The sequence below is a fragment of the Mytilus trossulus genome, chromosome 6 (assembly GCF_036588685.1).
Source record: "Mytilus trossulus isolate FHL-02 chromosome 6, PNRI_Mtr1.1.1.hap1, whole genome shotgun sequence".
NCBI classification, from domain to species: Eukaryota; Metazoa; Mollusca; class Bivalvia; order Mytilida; family Mytilidae; genus Mytilus; species Mytilus trossulus.
In genome coordinates, this window is record NC_086378.1 from 33,036,100 (window position 1) to 33,050,034 (window position 13,935).

At 31.9% G+C, this 13,935-nt stretch overlaps 1 protein-coding gene across 1 annotated transcript; it reads left to right on the forward strand.

The window, feature by feature from the left end:
• Nucleotides 1–8,832: 8,832 nt before the first annotated feature.
• Nucleotides 8,833–11,938, forward strand: LOC134722508 (sodium bicarbonate cotransporter 3-like). The gene is made up of 3 exons (XM_063586129.1): nt 8,833–8,999; nt 11,255–11,357; nt 11,675–11,938. Exons 1-3 carry the CDS (start codon nt 8,833–8,835, stop codon nt 11,936–11,938), a joined length of 534 nt encoding a protein of 177 aa, XP_063442199.1.
• Nucleotides 11,939–13,935: the final 1,997 nt, after the last annotated feature.

Sequence of the window (13,935 nt, forward strand, 5' to 3'; positions counted from 1 at the left end):
GAGGTAGTTTGTGTATTTGTTTTAGTTTGGTGGCTATTTTGGTCATGTTTTTTCTGTATTTCATCGATGGCTCCGTTATTAATTTTACCTTTCTTTTCCTTTTTTTGAAGGGGGGATTAAATTCCTCTTCAGAAAACAAATTAGTAAAGACTCTTAGTTAATTAAAAACTGTATGAAAAAATCCGTACAAAGAATCAAACAGTAACACCAATTTAGGAATATGATAAATGTTGTACATTCGTTTGAGGTGTTTGAGCTTTTTATTTTGCAATTTTGATTAGGGACTTTTCGTTTTGAATTTTCATCGGATTTGAGTATTTTTGTAATTTTATATTTCAGTGCTTGGTATCCTCATAGTGTACTCTTTTGAAAATTAAGTGTGTTAGGCTACAACTGAATTTGAAAGGCGTAAAACAAACTTTTTTCAAATTGATGGGAAACCGTAGGTTCTAATACACAAAGTCTTCTAATTAAGTGAACTCAAAGACCTGGTCACGTAATAAGATGTTAACAGTTATTTCGTTTTCTTTTTTTCGAGCACAATTATTTAAGAGGAAGAAATCGGACATGCCAAATGCGTACCTCGGGATTTTCTTGCTGTTTTGCATTGGTGGCCTTCTGCTAGTTTTTATTAATCCATGGTCGGGTTGTTGTGTCTTTTAACATTTCTCATTTCCATTCTCATTTCATAACCTCACAATTTAATCGGCAGGACATATTTGATTAAATTAAACCTTGAATTTAGCAATAATTCATTGAAATGCCAATATTTCAAACCATAATTTACCATTACTCATGCACTTAGATGTTATGTACATAACTGCATTTGTTTTGTATTTTGATATTCGCTTCGCGGATTATTCAATGTGAAGAGTAAAAAATTAGTTTTATGGTTCAATAAATTCAAAATAAATACTAGCCATTCATTAAATATATTTTAGAGTTCATAGAATCTGAGAGACTCTGATTTCAATAGTATAATAACATTAGACTTTTTTTACAAGTAATCACCATCCTAAATAAGTACAAATTGAATTGTCCTGCTTTGTTTCATAAAAACAATAGTCCTACTAGAAACAAGTATCTTGTCTTAGGAAAGAATAAATCGAACTTTGTGAAAAATTACAAAGGAGATGATTTCAGCTTCCCAATTGCAAACCATTATTTTTTATACAGCACAACCAACGCCTGCATACGGAGCCTAATGCCAAGTTCACCTGATATTTCAGAGTATTATTCTATTGCATTTTCTATAATGAATCATCTTGCTGCTCAGAAGGAAGCTATTAAACCAAAAGTTTCAAGTGATAAATCATCCAACCATAAATTTTAATGTGGAATGTTTCTTTTTGTATGTGATAGGTTGCATGATTCAAAATTTAAATGTTGCATGGTGTACATCTGTCCTTTTGTACTTAAATAAAAACCTATAATGATTTTGTTGTTGGAGAGTTTGATTAAATTGTCTAGAAATCGGATTTCAAGTTACCACTTTCAATGGTAAATTTTATTGAAGGATGCAATAAGTTTAGAATTTTACGGAATTTTTCTATGTGGATTGTTGATTAATTCCAATATAAAACAATCGTCTAAAAAAAATTTCCGCTGTTCATTAACAAAAAATCTTAATTCCTCTCCAAATATCTGACCAACTTTTTTTGTATAATATATTTTCTAAGTAAGCCATAATTAAATTGTCATAGGTAGGCGCAACTTTTGTTCCCATTGCAGTTTCTATAATTTGTTAGTAGTATTCACCATCGAAATTAAAAAATATTTTCCTCAAGGATTTTAGAAGTTTTCACAATGAATTCCGTTTTGAATCTGTCGTCGACAATTTCTCGGTTTATTTCAATCCAATATTTTATTGTCGTTGTTTCTAGATGCGAAATATTCCCGTAGACGTAGTCGACTTGAAAATGCTTTAATATCCTATTTAAATGGTTGTGTTTAATGGGTGTAAATTTAAAACCTTCAATTAATTAGTCTATTTGCGAAATGTTAAATTTTGTAAATGTTAAATTAATAACTTTCGGATCAGTTCGGTCTGTAGTTTTATTTATTATTCGCTGTAACATCTATGTTTGATGGATGTTTGTTCCAGTCTTGTTTTAAAAAAAATGTGCCCAGGACTCGAAATGTTGTCCTCTTGTTGAGGTTTTCTCTTTGTTGACCACGTCCTCTGTTGCCTCCATCTCTTACAGTTTCACAACTACCTGATTTTCTTCCGCGTCCTCTCGTTTTCCTGTTTCTTTGTCCACGAATTTGTATCCACTCTTCATCATCCCATATATTCTTATCGGAATAACTCGGTGATCTATCGCGATTTTGTCGGGATTCAATCGGCATTTAGGTATTCCGTCTTGCATCCGTATGTTTCGTATTTCTTACAGATTTTTTAATTTATTCTTTTCCTCTGTTACTAGCATCTGCTAATGCGTAACTTTTTCAGTTTTTTTACGGTGGTGAACGGTTCTTTTGTTCTCACCATTCCAAAACACGTGATATCGCTTTTCATTAAAGTGTTATTTGATGTTTTCAAAACTTTGTTTTACGTTTTCTATTTGACATTCCCTTGTTAAGCCGAAAGCCTGTAAACAAGCATTTAATTTATTTCTGTAGTTTTTATCCTTTGGGTTCAAAGGTCTATACCTGTGTAGAACGCAGTAAGTACGATATCGTTTACCTATGATACGCTATATATAGAAGGACATTTTCATTAATTAACATGCACACTATTATATATGATATGTAACTGTTTTACCGTTGAGATAAGTGTCGACTAGTTACTCAAATCAAAGGTAAAAACTTTCTTTTCTTTTTCCTTTTTGTTCCTCGGGAATTATTTCTTTAAATAAGCACATATTTGGGAGATGCTGGGATTGAAAACGTTAAAAGGACCTTTTCAAAGTTATTTTTTTCACAAATGTTTTTACATTATGTATATCATGTATCATTTTACTTTTTCAAATCAATATTCTTGAAAATTTTGAATACTCTTGTCATATTCAAGAAAGTTCTTTTAAACAAGTTATATATGCCTTAGCACTAGAAGCATTGATTATGTAATTTCTAGAGCAAAAGCAAACAATTATTAACATTGAGCATGGCTTTGAATTGTCATGAATGCTAATTCTTGATTTTTTACGTGTCCCTCAGAAGAAGCTTACAGTTAGTCTACTGCTTTCCACAAATTTAAAGAAAGGATTTCAATCAGAGAATGAAAGTCTAACTGTATGGAAAAATTATATATTAAATCATTTGCTTTAAATATTTTCGCATGAATCATTTAGCTTATTATGACAGCTTACGTTGTCAGAGGTGTGAAATACTAACCCCCCTTTTTCTACAACGAACTAATTTGAATGTTTACTGACATAATTGTATTTACTAAGCATGTGATTAACTTTAATACATCATAAAATATTAAAATGTAAAAAAAGTGTTAATAATATGTTGAATTTAACGACAAATTGAACTGCATACTTTTGAAATATGAAGACACAAAAGAAATCTGATATGTTATGGAAAATGCTGCTTATGTGCCGCAAAACGTTAAAAGCATGCTCATTCTTAAACACATCGATACACTACTGTTGCCATTATTCATTATAAAAAGGAAACGTGATGAAAAGTTGTGTTCAGTGATTATTTATTAAGAACAAAAGGAGGACAAGCAAAGAGATCGAAAAAAAAACGTTGAGCATTCGTGATTAAAAAAGAAATATTCAAATTCAAGTTAAAATAAATTATGAATAATCAACATAAATGCTCTCTCGTCTTATTAATGTTTAAATAAAGTGCAATTTTTTTTTATTCTAGAATCTTAAAGACAATAGACAAGTGTCAAAAGAAGAAATTCATCGATGTCTGCAGGGACGAGTGTCGGTGACACTGTAAGTCATGAGGAACGTAAGTTTTTTTTCAACATTAAATTCAATCGCAGCAGCATCATAATTCGCACATAAACGGATCTTTTGAACGCATAATGACAGGTTCTACTTGATTTACATAATATGTGAAGTTTCTCAAGAAAAAGTAAATTTTACAATTTATTGAGTACATGTACATTAATGGCATGCTCATAGCAATTTAACGTAATCAGTTAAATCATTTGCAATTCTTTTTTAAATCAAAATGGCCGAGGTCAGTATATATGCTTGCTTGTAAATTTTAAAAGTTCTCATTCTAAACTTTAACGAGTATTGCTCAAAGAACGGTATCTATCGGCCATTTGGACGCCTTTCTTTCCTGAAGAAAACGTAAAGAATTACAAGAAATAAAAAGAATAACAAAAGATGATGACCTACTTATTTAATTTGAACATACAAAATATGTTAACTGACAACCCATAAATTGGTTGGGTCACGTTATATTACTATATCTTTGTTAACCTCACAAGAAATTGATTGTTGAAACAATGTCCTTGACATTTTAACATGTATAATATGTTGTTTCTACAAAACACAGTCCGACATATGATCTAGCTGTCACATGAACATACTTATTACATTTGTCCCTTCCATGTCTTGTAACTTGTAATGATTGATCATTTATGAAATTTTGTGTTGCGTTTTAAACAACATCCATATAATCATAGTCATGAATTATGTAGGTAAAGAAAATATTGATATTTTCTTTTAAAGTTTCATTCAATGAGTTAAGATTGGTCAATTCAATAAATCTTTTCGTGGAATTATCAGCTTTGTTGGACGAAATCATATAATTACTTCTTTTTCTTTCCAGGGTTGGAAATTTGATTATGTAATTTTTCCATAAGATTTATCAAAAAAGGCTATTGTTTAAGAAGTAAAAAAAGTCTACGGTAGTTTATCAATTTTCTATCGTTTTAAACTGGTATATTCATTAATTTTGATTCCTATGTGTTCGTTTAATTTTGTTCTTCAAATGGTGAAATATGGCTTTGTTGATGCGTGGTTCACACATGACCGATTATTGCTCCCGTTTGAGATCAGAGAGCAATAAGACACACAAAAAAAAGGCAACAGTAGTATACCACTGTTCAAAACTCATAAATCCATGGACAAAAAACAAAATCAGGGCAACAAACAAAAACCGAGGGAAACGCTTTAAACACAAGAAGAGAACTGAAAAAGTCGAATTACTATTCTCAATTATCTGGAATGTCCTATCATTGTCTGAACGCAGTCGTTTAAGTTCGTAAATGATTCTTACGGGTCGGAAATGGGCCAGATAGTTCGGCGAAGCACCCTGACAGTTAGGTGCGTCACATTCGAGAAAACTCAGCCGATGTTGTCTGGTCTGATTACAAGCTTGACTATGTCGTGACAGAGTCGTCTAATGTATCGGATCAAAATTCTAACAATATTCAGGGTTTTCTAGACGGTGTCCGGTGGAACGGGAATGACCTGGCGAAATTTGTTATAGCTGTTTTTCACCGTTTAAGCCCAGATTGCATCCAAATTATGTCAATTGCGAACCGTCTTTGCCGAAACCGTTCCGGAACAGTCCCGTTCTTAATACGAAATTCGCCAATGATACACACGTAAGAGTGCCGACAATTACAGAATACCATACGACTGAGACCCGATAAAGCCGTTTGCAATACGATAGAGCGGACCGTGATAGGATTATGTTCCTACAGTACATGATCATCCGAGTATGCTGACAGTTTTCAAACGATAACTTCCGTCAGCGTTGGTTCACTGTCTGGTCACTATCTGATCTTTGTCGGATAACATTCGGTAGAATCGGGACGTAGCCGTGACAGACTCGGTCGAATTTTACCATGCGAAAGATACAAATCGGATAAGAAGCGGATTGAGAACGGGATTTTCAGGAAAGCATTGGCTTATACTGAACAGCTAGCTATAAACGGGCCCTACACGACTAGCGTAAAACCATTCAAACAGGAAAACCAAAGGTCTAATCTATATAAAAACGAGAATTGAAAAAAAACCAGTTATGAACCATATCAACAAATGACAACTACTGAACATCAAGAATTTCAAGTTATTTAACTTGAAAAGACATCGTTTGATAGAACAATTAGGATTGAATATCAAAAGATGTCTGGACTATATTATCTAACGTTTTTAAAGTAACAAATAAATTCCACTTATATTGAAAGATATAGGGAATTAACTCTCAGATCACTCTGGTAACATTATTTTTTATATCCTGAGGTTCTTAGAAAATAGTACTAGTAACAAACAAAAAAAGGATTAACGAAGATCACTCTCACAGAAATAAAATAACGAGAACACAGAGTCAAATGTGAAAAGCGTATTTTTTCAATTTCATGTGCCAAATTGTTTTTGATATCTTTTCAAGCTGGCAAAGACAAATTGAAAATAAAGATAGAAACATATGGTTCACAGAATAGTAGATGGTCATTCTACTTACCAATATTTGATTAGAAGGAGATACAAAAACTCATCATAGATACCAGGATTAAATTTTGTACTTTCGCCAGACGCGCGTTTCGTCTACAAAAGACTCATCAGTGACTCTCGAATCCAAAAAAAAAAAAAATAAAGTACGAAGTTTAAGAGCATTCAGCACCAAAATTACTAAAACTTTTGCCAAATACAGCTAAGGAAATCTATTCCTGAGGTAGAAAAGCCTTAGTATTTCAAAAATTCAAAAGTTTTGTAAACTGTTAATTTATAAATATGACCATATCAATGATAATTCATGTGAGCACAGAAGTCCCGAGGACTTGTCTGGTGATATCCTCGTATAATATAATTTAACTTTGCCTGTGTATATGTTTTCCAATGCAATAAAAAGGCTTTAAAAGTATCAACTTTTACCATTACGTGCCAAAAATACAATCTTCATGATAAATAGCGGCGAGAAAAAACTAATTAGAACAATATAAAACGATTTTCTACTGTACTACTTCAAATTGGTTTAAGAATAAAATTTAGAGATTTTTCCTTGGAAAAGAGGACTACAAACATAAAAATTATATATATATAAAATTTAAAAATCTTTCCTTGGAACAGAGAAATACAAACATAATAAGAATAATTGTTCCACCCACTGGTCATAATGATGATAAGGAATGTTCTTTATATATGTTATGAGTTTCTAATATCTATTGGTAAAAAATCGATTTCTGGCTTTGTTGCAGGAATTCGAACTATATCTAGATTTGTTCTAGATCTGATCACTCAAAATGATGAAACGACACCAGTTGTATTTTGTCAGTTTGATGCATTGACAAAGATGGACCAGGAAGTAATATGGATGGAATATGCAAGGTAAAATGCATAGCAATAACTAATTATACGAATAATATAATAGTAAATCTTATACACATTGACTTTATATACTGGGATATAAAGACATTACATTTTAGGACTTAGATTACATGTATCTTGTGATATATCCTTTGGATCTTTTTGTAATCTTAGGAGCAATTCAAAAGGGGTGAATAATCACCAATTTGAGAATATTACCAATTCAGAAATGTGGTGCGTCAAAAAGGACTCTGTCTGAAATTTCTTCTCTCTGTTAAACCCCAAAATTAAAAACATACAAAAAACGTCAAAGCCAACAATGCAGCGTGAAAATAAAAAAAACTTTAATTTAGAAATAATTTCTAACGCATTAATAAGAAAAAAACAAAAAAATATAAATATTTATCAAGCCGGTACCGAAACATAAATCATTTGGCTTATGATACTTTGCTACACTTACAGTCCACTAGCATTGTTATAAACCCTATGCTAATGGTTAATCATAAATTGAGTTGTCCGAAGCGTTCTTCACATTTACATCCATCAGACAGCTGAGAGGACATTAATTTACAGGTCACGGTTTATTTAAGATTTTTTGCAATCTATATGACTAGACATACTAGCAAAACGAATAGCAAAACCCATTAAAGATCAGCTATACTTTAGAAAGTTAGAAACAGAAAATGGAAAAACAACAATGCCAAAATACCGTTATCAGAACGAAACGAAACGTTAGTGAACATTAGTGTATGAAATCATACAAGTTCTAAGAAATAAAGATTATATGCATAAAATTTGAACATACATGTTTTGCTATTGCTTATGCGCATTTCCAACTTTACAAACTAACGAATCAAGGGAATAAAAAGAACGACACCAAGTCATTAGTGTCTTTAAAACATGTATTTCATTTAGTTAGAATATTAAAACAAATATCAATTCAAGATGGGTAAAGCATGATGAAGACGTAGAAGAGAATGGGAAACGTTGGTCGAAACCACACAACGCCTCTGTCACATCACACTGTCTTCTTGAGTTAAAGACACATATGTCAACTGGAGCAATAATACTTGATGCTGATGTCAGAAGTTTGGCTGAATTAGCTGGCAAGTAGATATAGGTTTTAAGACCGAATATTGAAATTGTCATGACAGTCTTTATTTTGCCCATGTACAGTAACCTGTACGGTGAAAATTTACATTAAGCTTGGAGCAGATTCTTTACCGACGCTTGAGGCCAACATGTTTAATGATCCAAACCGAGCTCCTAACGTTGAAGACCTAAAAAGACCAAAAAGGGAAAAAAGGTAGAAAGGGACTTAGTTTTGATAAACAGAAATCCATTCCTTAAGTTAAAAATTATTTTAGAGAATATACACAAGATCATTTTTACACATTGTTTATATACTTTGGAAAATGAACTACCGCTTCATAATAAGAGGTGGTTACGGTGTTACTTAGTTGGTTTAATTTAACATCTGCATTTTAAACAGATACCAGTTGTCTTACTTAATGCAATGAAATGTCCGATTTATTATTCATAAATCAAATACCATTCCTACATAACATTTACGATCATAATTTAGGTGTAAATATTACTCTAAATGTTTACAGATCTGATATCTGGAGAACTTGCAAAAGCAAACACCTTGTCTAACAGTACTGAACAATCAATAAGATCAATATTGATAACACGTCACGAGCCTCAGCAAGAACGTAAACACTGTGATACGACAATAAAACCAAATACTATATCACAATTCGCCAAAAAGTAAGTAAAAAATCCCTAATCTTATTTCGACTTCAAAAAAGGGTCCTGATAAATACAATTACAAAATCTAAACACAATGAATCTACGTATACCTCAATAATTAATTTATTAATTGGTAATCAAAGGTACCAGTATTATAATTTAGTAAGCAAGACGCGCGCTCCGTCTACATACGACTCATCAGTTACGCCCATGTCAAATTATTTATAAACCCAAACAAGAACAAAGTTGAGAGCATTGAGGATTCAAATTCCGTAAAGTTGTGCAAAGTACGGATAAGGTAATCTACGCCAGGGATAAGACATCCATAGTTTTTGGAAAAAAATACAGCTTTGTTAACAGGTAGGTTCAGTAACACCCCTTTTTTGGCCCCCAAAAAATAGCAGTTTTTACAAAATCGTGAAAATGTAATCTTTTAGCTATTTACTGGAAAGTAGAATGCTTCTGCTACATAAAAATGGGATGTTTTTGACAATACTATGCACATATATCGGGTACTTGCATCATTAAGTCATGGTAAATTACTGAAATCTTCACAATTTTAGCATTTTAGTTAAATTTTAGACGGTTTCCGTCTCAAATGAAAGTGGTCGCATTTGTGTTCATTCATAATATTGGAATGTAAGTTGTATTTGATAATGATACATAACATATAAAGGTTGAAGATGAACACGGATGCTGTCACTTTCATTTTTGACAAAAAACATCTGAAAAGTTACGTTTTTTGGCATATTTGATAGATTTTTCATATTTAAGCTTTAATCAGAGCGTTTTTAATGACTTAATCAGTTAAAATCTTTCACAGAAATTAATTGAATCAATTGAAATAGACACTTAAGTGTTTAAAAAGTGTTGAAAATTTTTCGTTAGATGAACCTGAAATTTGAGGCCAAAATCGGTCGTTACCGGACCTACTCCTTTATAAAAATGACCACATTTTGTTTATGCATGTCAACACTTAAACGCTTAAGTTTTGACTTCTGGGATGGTGAAACCTCGGGGACGAAACGTCCACCAGCAGTGGCATCATAACATTATTATGTTGCACTCAATGAACTTAGATGATGTAAACGCTTTCTATCATTAAATAAAGACAACAGTAGTATACCGATATTCAAATCTCGTATTTCGATTGAGAGAAAACAAATCCGGACAAAAAACTTAAACCAAGGGAAACACATCAGCTATGAACAATGAAATAACAGAACACAGAAGTGCAATAATAATAATAATTATATAATAATTAATTGAAAATGCATTTTGTTTTGTGAGTTATATTTACTCAATAGATATAGGAAGATGTGGTGTGAGTGCCAATGAGACAACTCTCCATCCAAATAACAATTTAAAAATTAAACCATTATAGGTTAAAGTACGGCCTTCAACACAGAGCCTTGGCTCACACCGAACAACAAGCTAAAAGGGCCCCAAAATTACTAGTGTAAAACCATTCAAACGGGAAAACCAACGGTCTAATCTATATAAACAAAACGAGAAACGAGAAACGCGTATATATTACATAAACAAACGACAACTACTGTACATCAGATTCCTGACCTAGGACAGGTGCAAACATTTGCAGCGGGATTCAAGTCTTTTTCTGTCCTACAATATTTCAGCCAAGAACTTTAATTGCAAAATAAATGTAATCATTCATTGATTATTTGTTTTTGATAAACAATTGATTCTTCATGATGAAGTAAATTTATTTATTATACTTTATGTTCAACTGCGGGATGTAGATTTGTTATTACAAGGGAGACAATTTATCAATGTCAATTTATCAAAAGCATCAACAGAAGCGTGTTTTATTAAGGACACTTGTATACTTTTATAATTCATTAAGTTGAATCAAGCTGATTATTTTCTTGTATAATCAGTGGAGTGTTAAAAAAAAGGATAAGAGAAGCATGTACTTTCAGTGAGATTTCTAATAATCAAGATTTGATGAATGAACGTTAATGTGTTTAAAGAAATAAAACTACCAAAATGTGTATATATGTATTCCCATATATATAAACTTCAAACGTTTATGAAAATACAAAACGTATTGTAAAAATATCTGTCTAATTAATGTAAAAAGTGTTTGACATCGGTTTATATTTTTAATGCTGGGTTGCTGTATCAAAGGCGTATTTCGTGCTCTCTTTTTCATTCACATAATAAATTAAATTATGTTTATGTATGTCATGGATTTGTACAGTTACAACTATAAAAGCCTTCTGCATTCTGAAGAAACAGCATTAATTTAACAGCAACTTTATCTTGATAGCTACATGTAACAGCGATATAGAACTTGCTGGAATAAGTGTTCAGAATGACGACAGTGAAAACCAAGAGACGTCTTGTAAGGATAAAGTAAGTTTTGATAATCAAGATAAAAGATATGCAATAGAAGTTACAATTTTATGATATTCTATCACTCTTTCTGGGAGAAAATCATGGAGAGAGTCATTTGATCATTTCCATCTCTAAATTCACTTCATTACAGATCGACTAGGATTTTTTCACCATATTGCCGACGTCTTTATTGTTGACGAAAAGTGATCAATTGAACTTACATAATTCAGTGAAAAAATTGACATTAAAATATCAATTTGACGTTAAATACACCGACTATTGTACTAGATATTTTTTTTATACGTGCTAGCTGATCAAGACATATTTTTTTACAGTCCAATTCAACGTGTTTGAATAAGTTCCCCAATGGTGCAGAGGTTGCCAATGTATGGACTGGTGAATTTGAAGATTTAGAAAAAACAGTCACAGCATTCATTCGATTGAATGAACCCATATTTATTGGAGATTTATCACAAGTAGCATTACCGACCAGGTTCATTTTCCTTCATCTTACTCCCAAATCTGAACCGAGCTATGCATCTGAAATAGGAGGAGCTATTTCAAATATGATGGTCGATAAGGTGAGACATACAGGATAACATGTTAAATGACCTCCCTTAGATTAAACAAGAACCCCAAAATAATATTAGCTTAAGAATTATATTACCTCACCATATGAATTGTATTAATCTGTGATATTTGATATTCTCCGTCAAGTTTTACGTGTAACTAGTACAATATCTGGAAGAATGTTCAGATGACAGCATAAAAAACAAGAATCGCGTTTCATCAATAAAAACATTAATTTTTCATATTTTTCAATGAATTGTCTATTAATAATTGGAACTTACTACACACAATTTTTTAAATACTTTATGATTATATTAAAATAATTCTCAAAAAAATATTTCGTGTTGCTAAGTCTTTACTCTTCAGAGTATCACTGTTAGGACTTTTATCTGTATATTCGTCGTGTTTTTTTTGTGTTTTTTTTTGTGGTGTTGTCAGTTTTTCTCCACTTTGAATGTTTCAGACACTTTTAAAAAGATTAGTATTTATTGATTTGCTTAAATAATTTTGAAGACAAAATATGGCAATTGACAATTAAAAACATTGGCAGATTTTCAGCGAAGTTGCATACAAAGCAAAATCACGGAAAGACATTATACATGGATTCGAAGAATTTTTAGACCAGCTAACAGTAATTTCGCCAGGTCAATCGGATGACGACATTTGTATAGAACCACCAACAACATTACCTCTTCAGGTTTGTGAAGCTCATTCATACTGTAGTTTTTATTAAATCACCTCAACTCGAAAATTTCCACTTTTTAATTATTTTGTTTTAAATAATTTTTATCTGTTATATCAACATGTAGTTGTTGAGTTAGAATTTTTCAAAACATATTTTCGATGCTATTTATGACATAAGTTAATGCACAATTATATATGTGTTAGCATTAAGACATATTGCGTAACGAATCAATAACCAAAAATAACAAGATAAATAAAACATGTAATAGTCGGCATTCACTCTTCGACAATAATCACTTATTCACCAAAGCTATCGACAAGGTGTGTATGAGATAAGTTTTCAAATGCTCTTTCATGAATACCAAATTCTTTAAAGTAATATAGCTTTAAAATAAATGCATAAACAAAACAATAACCAAAAGTGGTTTAAAAATTAATGAGACAGAAAAAAGGACAAAAATTAAATAAATTGAAAACGGAAATGGGAAATGTGTCAAAGAGACAACAACCCGACCATAGAACAGACAACAGCAGAAGATCACCAATGGTTTGTCAATGCAGCGAGAAATTCTCGCACCCGGCGGCGTCTTTCAGCTGGCCCTCAACAAATATATATACTAGTACAGTGATAATGAACGCCATTATCCGGGACGGCTACAGTGCAGGTGATTTGGTGTCACGATATCTCAGTAGCAGGGGTTTGAATCCCGGCGAGAGAAGAACAAATAATTTGCGAAAGCAAATTTACAGATCTTACATTGTTGGGTTGATGTTTAGGCAAGTTGAATATATATTATGTACACAGCCATGTATCACCATCATTGCTGGTTATCCGATAGATACATCTGTTGTAGAGTTGTCACCGACGTACTTATAAGTATAAAAAATTAAAATATCTACATATAAAGTTTACTACTACAGGAAAGAAGAAAATTGCCATCTAAGGACGAATACAATACACAAATTGACGATACACTAGTCAAAACCGGGAGGTATGTCGAGATTTTACCTTTAATGATTTCTTAGTTGAAACATTATCTTTGGTGTCAGTGATTATTTTATGATAAGGCAATCATAGATAATGACCAAATGAATTATGCATATATATAAGAAGATGTGGAATTCGTGCAAATGAGATAAGTCTCTATCCCACTCACAATATATAAAAAGTAAACAATTGTAGGTCAAATAATGACCGTTAACACGCAGCTTTGGCTCACAGCAAAGGGCCAAACATGACTTTTGTAAAACATTTCAAACATGAAAACGAACAGACGAATTTATAAAAATAAAATGAGAAACTAGAAACACTTATGAACTACTCCAACAAACGACAAGTACT